The sequence below is a fragment of the Phoxinus phoxinus genome, assembly GCF_949152265.1.
Source record: "Phoxinus phoxinus genome assembly, chromosome: 17".
NCBI classification, from domain to species: Eukaryota; Metazoa; Chordata; class Actinopteri; order Cypriniformes; family Leuciscidae; genus Phoxinus; species Phoxinus phoxinus.
The window spans coordinates 33,822,952-33,837,951 of record NC_136892.1 but is presented as its reverse complement, the minus strand read 5'-3'; the positions used below and the strand labels follow the sequence as shown (position 1 = coordinate 33,837,951).

At 47.2% G+C, this 15,000-nt stretch overlaps 1 protein-coding gene across 1 annotated transcript in view; it reads left to right on the top strand.

Moving 5' to 3' along the window:
• dmgdh (dimethylglycine dehydrogenase) overlaps window positions 1–15,000 on the top strand; it is a 25,399-nt gene that overhangs the window by 4,998 nt on the left and 5,401 nt on the right. The window contains exons 6-12 of the mRNA XM_079585229.1: window positions 893–1,097; window positions 7,965–8,213; window positions 9,656–9,854; window positions 9,928–10,097; window positions 11,491–11,644; window positions 11,870–12,035; window positions 14,283–14,413. Coding sequence (XP_079441355.1) covers window positions 893–1,097; window positions 7,965–8,213; window positions 9,656–9,854; window positions 9,928–10,097; window positions 11,491–11,644; window positions 11,870–12,035; window positions 14,283–14,413 — 1,274 coding nt within the window. The remainder of the gene's footprint in view (window positions 1–892; window positions 1,098–7,964; window positions 8,214–9,655; window positions 9,855–9,927; window positions 10,098–11,490; window positions 11,645–11,869; window positions 12,036–14,282; window positions 14,414–15,000) is intronic.

Below are 15,000 nucleotides of genomic sequence, written 5' to 3'. Positions count from 1 at the left end.
GTAATGTGCGTTACTTTTTAAGCGGAGAGTACAATATTGTAACGCATTACTATTCTTAAAAAGTAACTAAGTAACGTGTGGTACTTTTTAAGCGGAGAACACAATATTGTAACACATTACTTGTCTTAAAAAGTAACTAAGTAACGTGTGTTACTTTTTAAGCGGAGAACACAATATTGTAACGCATTACTATTCTTAAAAAGTAACTAAGTAATGTCCGTTACGTTTTAAGCGGAGAACACAATATTGTAACACATTACTTTTCTTAAAAAGTAACTAAGTAATGTGCGTTACGTTTTAAGCGGAGAACACAATATTGTGACACATTACTTTTCTTAAAAAGTAACTAAGTAATGTGCGTTACGTTTTAAGCGGAGAACACAATATTGTAACACATTACTATTCTTAAAAAGTAAATAAGTGACGTGCGTTACTTTTTAAGCGGAGAGTACAATATTGTAACGCATTACTATTCTTAAAAAGTAACTAAGTAACGCAATTAGCTACTTTTTTGGGGGAACACAATATTGTATCACATTACTTTTCTTAAAAAGTAACTAAGTAATGTGCGTTACTTTTTAAGCGGAGAACACAATATTGTAACATTACTTTTCTTAAAAAGTAACTAAGTAATGTGCATTACTTTTTAAGCGGAGAACACAATATTGTAACACATTACTTTTCTTAAAAAGTAACTAAGTAATGTGCATTACGTTTTAAGCGGAGAACACAATATTGTAACACATTACTTTTCTTAAAAAGTAACTAAGTAACACATATTGTAATGCTTTACTTTTAAGAGTAACGTTCCCCAACACTGCACATTTTATAATTCCATTCATTAATACTGTGAGTATTAATCTACACACATGTGTTCCTCTGCGTGTGTCAGGTGTTGGCGGGTCTGTATAACCCAGGTGACGGTCACATCGACCCGTACTCTCTGACGATGGCTCTAGCGGCGGGAGCGCGCATGTACGGCGCCCAGATCCATCCTCACACTCCTGTCACGGGCCTCACACACACCGCTGATGGCAGGTGGGACGTCCAGACTCCACACGGAACCATCCGGGCCAATCGCATCGTCAATGCCACAGGTTAGGCCACACCCTCATAGGTTAGGCCACACCCATATGTTAGGTCATACCCCAAATGTTAGGCCACACCCCTTATGTTAGGCCACACCCATTATGTTAGGCCACACCCTCATATGTCAGACCACACCCCATATATTATGGCACATCCCCACATTAGGTCACACCCCCATAGGTTAGGCCACACCCTCATATGTCAGACCACACCCCATATATTAGGCCACATCCCCACATTAGGTCACACCCCATATATTAGGCCACATCCCCACATTAGGTCACACCCCCATATGTTAGGCCACACCCACGTTAGGTCACACCCCCATAGGTTAGGCCACACCCCTTATGTTAGGCCACACCCATTACTTTAGGCCAAACCCTCATATGTCAGACCACACCCCATATATTAGGCCACATCCCCACATTAGGTCACACCCCCATATGTTAGGCCACACCCATTACTTTAGGTTAAACCCTCATATGTCAGACCACACCCCATATATTAGGCCACCCCCCACGTTAGGTCACACCCCCATAGGTTAGGCCACAGCCCTTATGTTAGGCCACACCCTCATATGTCAGACCACACCCCATATATTAGGCCACATCCCCACATTAGGTCACACCCCCATATGTTAGGCCACACCCATTACTTTAGGTTAAACCCTCATATGTCAGACCACACCCCATATATTAGGCCACCCCCCACGTTAGGTCACACCCCCATAGGTTAGGTCACACCCCCATATGTTAGGCCACCCCCCACGTTAGGTCACACCCCCATAGGTTAGGCCACAGCCCTTATGTTAGGCCACACCCTCATATGTCTGACCACACCCCATATATTAGGCCACATCAGAGAATGTCTAATATGGGGAGAACTGCCACTCTCGCTACACTTCCGGCTTCTGAACTGGTTGCAGTTTCCACTCTGGTTCCATATGAGGGCGCTCACAGGACGAGTGCAGAATGAATGGAGGTCTATGGAGCTATACCCCTCAAAATCCACTTTTCTCAGGATATCATTTTTTGTCTAGTAATTTGAATGTTGTATTCGAAAGGAGTCTAACAGAGACACAGAGTCCAGTTCTATCCCCAGAAAGGAGGCTGTCTGACTGGGCAGTAATGAGCTCTTGGTCCAGTTGACCGTGAGACCCAATTTGTCCAGAGAGATGTGAGATATTAATTCTATCTCTAACTGTGCTAGAATCAACCAATCGTCCAGATAGTTCAGTATTCGCACACCCTGACTCCTGTAGGAGGCGCTAAAGGCAGGCCGAACGGAAGGACGGTGTACTGATATACCTGACCGTCGAAGGCGGATCTCAAGAATGGCCTGTGACGGGGTATTATCTGAGTCTGAAAATAGGCGTCTTTCAGATCGAGAGAGATAAACCAGTCCCTCGGGCGAATATGCACGTGGATCTGCCTGGTCGTGAGCATTTTGAACAGTCGCTTCATGAGAGCTTTGTTCAAATGTCTCAGATCTAAGATAGGTCTGAGAGTTCCATCCTTCTTCGGCACGAGGAAGTCCCGGCTGTAATAGCCTGACTCGCTCTGGGAAGGTGGTACTGGCTCTACGGCCCCTTTGCCTAGCAGTTTTTCTATTTCTGCGCGAAAGTAGGTGTGCAACTTCCTGATTCACTCTCGTCTCGGTCCGTGCATGATAGCGCGGGGGGCGGCGGGCGAATTGCAGCGAATAGCCCTGCTTTACTGTATTGAGCACCCATTCTGACACTCCCGGGATCGCTTCCCATGCTTTTGCATGTATGGCTAGGGGTAGAATGGCCTCTCGGTTCCGGTCTCCGCACAGCGCGGGCTCGTGAACCTGAGTCAGAGGTATCGTGCTTGAATACAGCGGCGCACTGGGAGCGGCGGCTGGCTTCTCTGCCTGTAACAACCCGGCCCCTCTGGCTGGGGAAAGTTTCATGGAGAGACGCATGTGTAGCGTCCGGTGTTTTGTGTTTGACAGTAAGCGTGAGCGCTTGTGAGCGGGCACAGGACTTACATTTATACCATAGCCAGTGTGTGTCGGCTTTATGTTTTTGTTCACTTGGAACCGCTGTGTAGCAGAGCGGGCAGTGAGTAGGCGTGGGCACTGTATCGTGGACACATTTCCTACATCTAACACTCGAGCGGCACGTGCCAGCTTTATGAGAGTGGGCTCTAACACAGGGGAAATAATGCTTGTGTGTAGGGGTGAACACTGGGCAATGGGCACATTTCCTACACTCAGAACACCATTGCGGGTTGTGCAATGTGCTCGTTGGCTGCAAAATACACATCTGCAGTCGCCTCTTCTAAGGGAACTATCATAGCCGGAAACTTTGATGGCGGTCCGGCCGCAGTGGGACTCAACCACCTTCTCCTCCTTGCGGCCACTAGGAGGACTTTGCGGGCTTAGGTTTCAGCGCTCCTCTTGGGGGAGGCGGCCCGTGGCAGCTTGACGAGCGCGATCTGTGGTGCGCGCCCTGGCGTGGTCGCGAAGGCGGGGGTGGGGAAGTTGCTGGGCAGAGCTTTGTGCAGAGAGCGGCCTGCAGCGGAGCTAGAGCGTCGAGGCAGGAACAGTTTCATGGCCTGCGTGGTTTTCTGAACCTCAGAAAACCGGTCGACGATCCCGTTAACGGCGGGGCCGAAGAGGCCGGAAGGATAGAGGGGGCGTTCAGAAACACGGCCCGCTCCAACTCCCTCATATCCGCGAGCGTTAGCCACAGGTGCCTCTCAGTCACGGTGAGCCGACGAGAGCTGATGTGGCCCGGCATGCTTTAGACGGGAGGGCAGCCTCTGCACGCCATCCAGCAGAGGGCGGACAAAGGTGCGCTGCCACCGCCTCTTCCACCGGGGGAATGGATCTGTACCCCTTCTCACTGGCGCCGTTCACTTGGGAGAGCGTCGAGGAGACGGAAGAGTGAAGTCTCGCGGAGAAAGGTGCGTTCCACAACTTGGACAACAGCTCGTTGTGGAGCTTTGGCAGGAAGGGTGCTGACCTAGAGGCAGGCGCGAGGCGGCGGCTAGGCAGAAAACACCCGTCGAGCCTGTTGGGCGCGGGCTCCTCAGGCGGGGACCACTCGAGGCCGAGTTGGGCGACGGCTTTGGTGAGGAGGCGAAGTAGTTCATCATCCACACTGGCCGCGTCTTACCGGACTTACCGAAATGTGCGATCTGGACCAGTCTTCACTTCCCGAAGCCAGGAGGGAACAGCTGTCATCCGCGGCGACTACTTCCGCTTCATCCCCCGAGGCGGCAACAGTGAGGGCGGCGGCCGGCATCTGTGCGTCCGTGAGGGAGAGCTGAGAAGAGGCGATAACGAGGCTCGAGGGGAATTACCCGGCAAGCACTTGTAAGCCACGGCACGCTCCGCTGGTCTCTGGGAACGACGCTTCTTCCAGCGCGGTCCAGCAGAGGCAGGCGGAGGTGCAGCTTCAGCGCCAAACATGTCGAGTCGAGCCCGCAGGCTCATCATGGTCATGTCCTCGCAGTGGATGCAGCCGCCCGAAGACAGGGCGAGGGCTGCGTGGTCTCGGCCCAGGCAGAGAGCGCAGATAACGTGGCGGTCTCCGTCGCTGAGCGGGGCTCGGCAAGAGCCACAGGAAAAACGAGAAAAAAACGCCTCGTGCTCTTTTAGAGTGTGTGTCACAGCGGCAGTAAAAGGATACGCCGCCGGATAGCGTGGCAGGCACGGATGGCTGAAGGCGGCGAAGAAGCCGGCTTCCTCAGGCGCTGTCCTCTGCTTGCCTTGTCGCCTGATTCAACGGCGGCGGCTTCTCTCAAGGAGACAGTGATGCGAAGAGCTTGGCTGAAGAGATGAAAATCAGCTAATTAGCCCCCGAGCCCGTCCTTTTATACGCTAAGCCACCCCCATTCTGGCGGGCTGTCGTCGCGATGTCACGCGGTGCTCAGCGCTAGCTAGCCCGCTCTAGGTCTGCCAGCTGCTCCAACGCGTAGACAATATATACAAAATTAAGGATAATTTTTTGGCTTCATATCTCGAGAAAAGATGACTTTACCCGTAGCGTAAGAAACTTCTCGTAAGAGAACGAAAGGACATAAGTACTCGTTCATTCAACTTTCGACCTATAACCCATGTTGAACTTGCAAAACCTACAATCAAATCTGAGTTTTCTCAACGGCAATCAGTGAAAGAGACACATTTAGCCGTCTAGCTCCATAGACTCCCATTCATTTTGCACTCGGGCGATCGCCCCCAGTGGACCTCTGGTGGAACTACAACCACAATTCGGTACAATAGGACTTGATAGGGAGTGGCCAGGCTCTCCGTAGACGGGCTCTGGCCACATCCCCACATTAGGCCACACCCCCATATGTTAGGCCACACCCCTCAGTGTTACGGCTGTGTGCCTCATGTGAACTCCAGTAGAGATTCAGGGTTCTTAAAAAGTCAGTTTTGGCCGTAACAGTTTTATATTTGATGTTAAAATAATTTTTTTATTATATTGTTGTACACTACCAGTCAAAAGTTTTGGATCGGTAAGATTTTTTATGTTTTAAAAAAAAGTCTCTTTTGCTCACCAAGGCTGAATTCATTTGATAAAAAAAAACAGTAATATTGTTAAATATTATGACCATTTAAAATAACAGTTTTCTATATTCAGGATTATTTGATGAATATAAAGTTTTTATTTATTTGAAAAAGAATCTTTTGTAATATTATACATGTCTTTACTGTAACTTTTGATCAATTTAATTAATCCTTGATGAATAAAAGTATTGATTTCTTTTATTTCTTTCCCCCCAAAAATAAAATAAAACCTTCTGACCCCAAACTTTTGAACGGTAGGGTTTAATGTTACAAAAGCTTTCCAAATCTGAATCTGATTGATAATCAATAATCTGCTGTGTGTGTGTGTGTGTGTGTGTGTGTGTGTGTGTCAGACGTACAGATGTAGGTTGTGCTGTAATAGTTTAATGTGCTGAAGCAGCGGTGATAAGACGTTCAGACACACACTGTGCCGACCGCTGACCTCTGACCTCTGCTATTGCAAACACACCTGATAACGTCCCAGAGATCTGACTCTGAGCGTTTGGTCGACTGAAGTAAACACACGAGTGTGACCCAGAGGTCAGATGCCGTTTCTGAGGGTATTTCTGTGGAGTGAAGTGAGCAAAGCAGAACCACAGTCCAAAAAAAGTGTGTGTGAGCGCGTGTGTGTATCTCTGTGTGTGTGTGTGTGTGTGTGTGTGTGCGCGTGTGTGTGTGTGCGCGCGTGTGTGTGTGTGTGCTTGTTTGTTTTGGCTGATGTCAGTTCTGGTTGAATGTTTTTGGGGTTTTGGCCTTCAGCCCCGCTCACATGATCAGCCAATCAGCTCTCGCCAACAGTTCATCTCTCAGCCAATCACCAGAGCTCTCTCTCATACGCCTCAGCTCATCCAGTTCCTACCAGAATTCCTCATTCTGGGTTTTTCTTCAAGCTGACTGAACAAAACTCCAGTCCGTTCTGTAAAGCCATCAGCCGTTGACAAATAACTATATTCTTTTCTTTTCTTTTCTTTTCTTTTCTTTTCTTTTCTTTTCTTTTCTTTTCTTTTCTTTTCTTTTCTTTTCTTTTCTATTCAAATTCTATTATTGTTCTATTCTGTTGTATTCTCTTCTAATATATTTTACTTTATTTTGTTGTGTTCTGTGCTATTCTATTCTAATCCGTTCTATTCTGTTCTAATATATTCAGTTTTATTCTGTTCTATTTTTTTATTCTGTTTAGAATAAAATATTCTTATTTATTTTTTCTATTCTATTCCGTCTTCATAAATCAGGATCTTTGTTTCCCAGTAAAGGGTTTATGTGTGTAACACCGATGGAGAATATCTCACTCAGTCCTCATTCCTGCAGAGCATCACGTGTCTGGATGGCAATCTGCATATGTAAATGATATGCAGATGAGGCGGAGATACTGATAATGAAGCTGGTGTTTATGAAGTGAACACACACACACTTCACCGATGACATCACGAGGGTTTGCGGCTGCAGATCTGGGAACACACGCGAGGTCAAAGGTCAGAACTTTTGCAGGAGGATCCTGTTACTCTGAACCCTGAAGACCCACAAACACACCGTCAGCAGTGATTGGTGGCTGGAAAAAACACCTCGACCAATCAGACGACATCTCACAGCTACAGATGTTTGTGATCGTGTTTGTTGCTCTGGCTAAACTAGTTCTGATCCACAGCAGAAATGAGGAAACACACACACACACACACACACACACACACACACACACACACACACACAGACACTACACACACACACACACACACACACACACACACACACACACACACACACACACATATATGCCGTAATTCAAAAGACCAAAGAACATACTGTATTACAAAAGTAAAGGAAAGGGCACATTTTCCTGTGTGTGTGTGTAAGTGTGTGTGTGTGTGTGTGTGTGTGTGTGTGTGTGTGTGTGTGTGTGTGTGTGTGTGTGTGTGTGTGTGTGTGTGTGTGTGTGTGTGTGTAACTGCTGGGGTTATTTCAGACTGATATATCATGTTCTGTGTGATTATTTCAGGACTTCATCTTCAGTGTTTGTGTGTGTCAGTGTTCACTGCTCAAGGCTTCATCCAAACGTCAATTCAAGCTTTGTTTGGTATAGTCACAAAAATCGAGCCGTTTTTTACTTTACATCTCATTAATATATCTTTATATTAACAGACAAGGCTTAGACTAGTCACACTTTTGTCATTATTTTATCTCAAGACGTTGAAGTATAACGTTGCCCATTTCCAGCTTTGTGTTGTTGTAATGTCGGCTGTTTCTCCCTATGCCGTACTTTAGTACTCACCATAAATCATGTATCATTCAAAAGCTCAAATCTTCCAAACTCCTGTTAAACTGTGACTTGATCTCAGGGTTCTGGGCGCGTGAGCTGGGTCACATGATCGGATTCCAGCACCCCACCGTCCCAGTGCACCACCAGTACGTCGTCACGGCGACCGTTCCCGAGGTGAAGGCCCTGGGGGCGGAGCTTCCGGTGATCCGGGATCTGGAGGGCTCGTATTACCTTCGTCAGGAGCGCGACGGGCTTCTGTTCGGACCCTACGAGAGCGAGGAGAAGATGGTTCTGCAGGACTCGTGGATCCGAGACGGCGTCCCGCCAGGTCAGAGATCACCGTAGCAACGTCCAATCACAGCGCAGTCGTAGACCGTGGCAACGTCCAATCACAGCACAGTCGTACACCGTAGCAAAGTCCAATCACAGCGCAGTCGTAGACCGTAGCAACGTCCAATCACAGCGCAGTCATAGACCGTAGCAAAGTCCAATCACAGCGCAGTCGCACAACGTAGCAACGTCCAATCACAGCGCAGTCGCACAACGTAGCAACGTCCAATCACAGCGCAGTCGCACAACGTAGCAACGTCCAATCACAGCGCAGTCGTACACCATAGCAACGTCCAATCACAGCGCAGTCGTACACTGTAGCAACGTCCAATCACAGCGCAGTCGTACAACGTAGCAACGTCCAATCACATCGCAGTCGTACACCGTAGCAACGTCCAATCACAGCGCAGTCGTACACCGTAGCAACGTCCAATCACAGCGCAGTCGTACACTGTAGCAACGTCCAATCACAGCGCAGTCGTACAACGTAGCAAAGTCCAATCACAGCGCAGTCGTACACCGTAGCAACTTCCAATCACAGCGCAGTCGTACACTGTAGCAACGTCCAATCACAGCGCAGTCGTACAACGTAGCAACGTCCAATCACATCGCAGTCGTACACTGTAGCAACGTCCAATCACAGCGCAGTCGTACAACGTAGCAACGTCCAATCACATCGCAGTCGTACAACGTAGCAACGTCCAATCACATCGCAGTCGTACACCGTAGCAACGTCCAATCACAGCACAGTCGTACACCATAGCAACGTCCAATCACATCGCAGTCGTACACCGTAGCAACGTCCAATCACAGCGCAGTCGTACAACGTAGCAAAGTCCAATCACAGCGCAGTCGTACACCGTAGCAACGTCCAATCACAGCGCAGTCGTACACTGTAGCAACGTCCAATCACAGCGCAGTCGTACAACGTAGCAACGTCCAATCACATCGCAGTCGTACACTGTAGCAACGTCCAATCACAGCGCAGTCGTACAACGTAGCAACGTCCAATCACATCGCAGTCGTACAACGTAGCAACGTCCAATCACATCGCAGTCGTACACCGTAGCAACGTCCAATCACAGCACAGTCGTACACCATAGCAACGTCCAATCACATCGCAGTCGTACACCGTAGCAACGTCCAATCACAGCGCAGTCGTACAACGTAGCAACGTCCAATCACATCGCAGTCGTACACCGTAGTAACGTCCAATCACAGCGCATTCGTACAACGTAGCAACGTCCAATCACATCGCAGTCGTACACCGTAGCAACGTCCAATCACAGCGCAGTCGTACAACGTAGCAACGTCCAATCACATCGCAGTCGTACACCGTAGCAACGTCCAATCACAGAGCAGTTGTACGCCATTGCAGCGTCCAATCACAGCGCAGTCGTACACCGTAGCAATGTGTGTGTGTGTGTGTGTGTGTTGAAGGTTTCGGGAAGGAGTTGTTCGAGTCGGATCTGGACCGGATAATGGATCATGTGGAAATGGCCATGGAGATGGTGCCGGTTCTGAAAAACGCTGACATCATCAACATCGTGTCCGGGCCGATCACGTACACACCGGACCTGCTGCCCATGATCGGGCCGCACCAAGGAGCCCGCAACTACTGGACCGCCATCGGCTTCGGGTCAGCACCACATCTGACATTACAGAATCATAACGACTGAGGTGATGATTGACATGTGAGGTGTGATTGACAGGTATGGCATCATTCACTCGGGAGGCGTGGGGAAGTTCCTCAGCGACTGGATCATGAGTGGTGAACCCCCGTATGACCTCATCGAGTGTGACCCCAATCGCTACGGCAACTGGACCACCGTACCATACGTGTGCGCCAAAGCCAGGGAATCCTACGGCTTCAACAATGTGGGTGAGTCACGTGACAGGAAGAGGAGTGTGTGCTGGAATAATACTGGAACGATGATATGTGTGTGTGACTGGTTTTTTTCAGTGGGCTTCCCGAAAGAGGAGCATCAGAACACCCTAATAACTGCATAGCAACAGTCTAAAACACTCAGAACAGCCTAGCAACTGCATAGCAACAGCCTAAAACACTCAAAACACCCTAGCAACCGCATAGCAACAGCCTAAAATACTCAAAACACCCTAGCAACTGTATAGCAACAGCCTAAAATACTCAAAACACCCTAGCAACTGTATAGCAACAGCCTAAAACACTCAGAACACCCTAGCAACCGCATAGCAACAGCCTAAAATACTCAAAACACCCTAGCAACTGTATAGCAACAGCTTAAAACACTCAAAACACCCTAGCAACTGCATAGCAACAGCCTAAAACACTCAAAACACCCTAGCAACTGCATAGCAACAGCCTAAAACACTCAGAACACCCTAATAACTGTATAGAAACAGCCTAATACACATTTAAAACACCCTAGCAACCGCATAGCAACAGCCTAAAACACTCAGAACACCCGAGCAACTGCATAGCAACAGCCTAAAACACTCAAAACACCCTAGCAACCGCATAGCAACAGCCTAAAACACTCAGAACACCCTAATAACTATAGAAACAGCCTAATACACATTTAAAACACCCTAGTAACCGCATAGCAACAGCCTAAAACACTCAGAACACCCGAGCAACTGCATAGCAACAGCCTAAAACACTCAAAACACCCTAGCAACCGCATAGCAACAGCCTAAAACACTCAGAACACCCTAATAACTGTATAGAAACAGCCTAATACACATTTAAAACACCCTAGCAACCGCATAGCAACAGCCTAAAACACTCAGAACACCCGAGCAACTGCATAGCAACAGCCTAAAACACTCAAAACACCCTAGCAACCGCATAGCAACAGCCTAAAACACTCAGAACACCCTAATAACTGTATAGAAACAGCTTAATAAACTAAAAACACCCTAGCAACTGCATAGAAACAGTGTAAAACACTCAGAACACCCTAGCAACTACATAGCAACAGCCTAAAACACTCATAACATCCTAGCATCTGCATAGCAACAGTCTAAAACACTCAGAACACCTCAGCAACTGCATAGCAACAGTCTAAAACACTCAGAACACCCTAGCAACCGCATATAAACAGACTAAAACCCTCAGAACACCTTAATAACTGCATAGAAACAGACTAAAACACTCAGAACACCCTAGCAACTGCATAGCAACAGTCTAAAACACTCAGAACACTGTAGCAACTGCATAGAAACAGCCTAAAAGAGGAGTGCGATGCTGGAATGATGCTGGAACGATGATCTGTGTGTGTGACTGGTTTCAGTGGGCTTCCCGAAGGAGGAGCGTTTCGCGGGTCGGCCCACTAGCCGGGTCAGTGGCGTCTATGAGCTGCTGAAGGATAAATGCTCCATGGGTTTCCATGCAGGCTGGGAACAGCCACACTACTTCCACAAACCTGGAGACGACATCGGATACAAGTGAGCGGATGCTGATGTCTATATAATCTATTAACACTAGCGTTCAAACCTTTAATGTTTTTGAAAGAGTCTCTTCTGCTCACAAAGGCTGCATTTATTTAATCATAAATACATTAAAACTGTGAAATATTATTACCATTTAAAATAACTGCATCCTTAAATAAAAAAAACTGAACTTGTTGACGGCAGTGCGAGTGAGTGTCTCTCTCTGGTCCTGTGATGCAGACCCAGTTTCAGAAGGACGAACTGGTTCGGGCCGGTCGGACGGGAGTGTAAACTGGTGATGGAGGGAGTGGGTGTGATTGACCTTTCACCCTTCGGGAAGTTCATGGTGAAAGGAGAAGATTCACACCGGCTGCTCGACCGGCTGTTTGCCAACACACTGCCAAAGGTGAGAGAGAGGAAAAACGGCTTAGCAACAGCCTTAAACAATCAGAACACCCTAGCAACTGCATAGTAACAGCCTAAAACACCCAGACCACCCTGAACTGCTTATCAGCAACCTAAAACACTCAGAACACCATAAAACCTGTTTAACAACAGCCTAAAACACATAGAACACCCTAGCAACTGCATAGTAACAGCCTAAAACACTCAGAACACCATAAAACCTGTTTAACAACAGCCTAAAACACATAGAACACCCTAGCAACTGCATAGTAACAGCCTAAAGCACGCAGAACACCCTAGCAACCGCATAGTAACAGCCTAAAACACTCAGAACACCATAAAACCTGTTTAACAACAGCCTAAAACACATAGAACACCCTAGCAATTGCATAGTAACAGCCTAAAACACTCAGAACACCATAAAACCTGTTTAACAACAGCCTAAAACACATAGAACACCCTAGCAACTGCATAGTAACAGCCTAAAGTACGCAGAACACCCTAGCAACCGCATAGTAACAGCCTAAAACACGCAGAACACCATAAAACCTGTTTAACAACAGCCTAAAACACATAGAACACCCTAGCAACTGCATAGTAACAGCCTTAAGCACGCAGAACACCCTAGCAACCGCATAGTAACAGCCTAAAGCACGCAGAACACCATAAAACCTGTTTAACAACAGCCTAAAACACATCGAACACCCTAGCAACTGCATAGTAACAGCCTAAAGCACGCAGAACACCATAAAACCTGTTTAACAACAGCCTAAAACACATAGAACACCCTAGCAACTGCATAGTAACAGCCTAAAGCACGCAGAACACCCTAGCAACCGCATAGTAACAGCCTAAAGCACGCAGAACACCATAAACCCTGTTTAACAACAGCCTAAAACACATCGAACACCCTAGCAACTGCATAGTAACAGCCTAAAGCACGCAGAACACCCTAGCAACCGCATAGTAACAGCCTAAAGCATGCAGAACACCCTAAAACCTGTATAGCAACTGCTTAAATCACGCAGAACACCCTAGCAACCGCATAGTAACAGCCTAAAGCACGCAGAACACCATAAAACCTGTTTAACAACAGCCTAAAACACATAGAACACCCTAGCAACTGCATAGTAACAGCCTAAAGTACGCAGAACACCCTAGCAACCGCATAGTAACAGCCTAAAACACGCAGAACACCATAAAACCTGTTTAACAACAGCCTAAAACACATAGAACACCCTAGCAACTGCATAGTAACAGCCTTAAGCACGCAGAACACCCTAGCAACCGCATAGTAACAGCCTAAAGCACGCAGAACACCATAAAACCTGTTTAACAACAGCCTAAAACACATCGAACACCCTAGCAACTGCATATTAACAGCCTAAAGCACGCAGAACACCATAAAACCTGTTTAACAACAGCCTAAAACACATAGAACACCCTAGCAACTGCATAGTAACAGCCTAAAGCACGCAGAACACCCTAGCAACCGCATAGTAACAGCCTAAAGCACGCAGAACACCATAAACCCTGTTTAACAACAGCCTAAAACACATCGAACACCCTAGCAACTGCATAGTAACAGCCTAAAGCACGCAGAACACCCTAGCAACCGCATAGTAACAGCCTAAAGCATGCAGAACACCCTAAAACCTGTATAGCAACTGCTTAAATCACTCAGAACACCCTAGCAACTGCATAGTAACAGCCTAAAGCACGCAGAACACCCTAGCAACCGCATAGTAACAGCCTAAAGCACGCAGAACACCATAAAACCTGTTTAACAACAGCCTAAAACACATAGAACACCCTAGCAACTGCATAGTAACAGCCTAAAGCACGCATAACACCCTAGCAACCGCATAGTAACAGCCTAAAACACTCAGAACACCATAAAACCTGTTTAGCAACAGCCTAAAACACATAGAACACCCTAGCAACTGCATAGTAACAGCCTAAAGCACATAGAACACCCTAGCAACTGCATAGTAACAGCCTAAAGCACGCAGAACACCCTAAAACCTGTATAGCAACTGCTTAAAACACTCAGAACACTCTAGCAACTGCTTAGTAACCACTGAAATCACTCAGAACACCCTAGCAACTGCATAGAAAATACACGTAATGTTTTTTAGTTAAAGATTGTGTCTGATGATCTGGACGGAGAATCACTTTATGAGTACAAACACCTGTAACTGACAGCAAAAAGCAATCAGACTGAATGATGATGATGTTTGATTCTCAGGTGGGCCAAACCAACATCAGTCACATGCTGACCCCGCGGGGGCATGTCTACGCTGAGGTCACGGTTACCCAGATCACACCTGGAGAGTTTCTGCTCATCACAGGCTCCGGGTCTGAGCTTCACGATCTGCGGTGCGAGCAATAACATACACGCACACACACACACACACACACACACACACACACACACACACTCACTCACTCACGCACACACACACACACATCACACACACACACTCACACTCACACGCACGCACACGCACACACACACACACACACACACACACACACACACACACACACACTGGACAGTAGTAAAATAATATTTACTACTGTCTTGAGAGCTGAAGGGAGCCAAATGTGTGTAAAGTGAGAACATCTGAAGAAGTGTGTGTGTATATGTCAGTAACAGCTGTCTGGTTTCTGCCCCTCGTCTCATCCAATCAGTAAGCAGCGCACTCACCTCCCCACTGACACACGCACACACACGCACACACACACACACACACACACACACTCAGCGCCCTCTTCTGGATGAAGGTGTATTGACCTGCAGGACTGACAGAGACTAGAGCTGTGAATAATAATGCAACACAGTGTGTTTCCAGAAGAGAATAACGTCACATTATTGCTGAATATTAAATTAAATACACACATCATGTGTGTTTTTGAGGAGAGTGTGCTTCTACTTTCCTAGATCAGATTTACCATTTTCACCT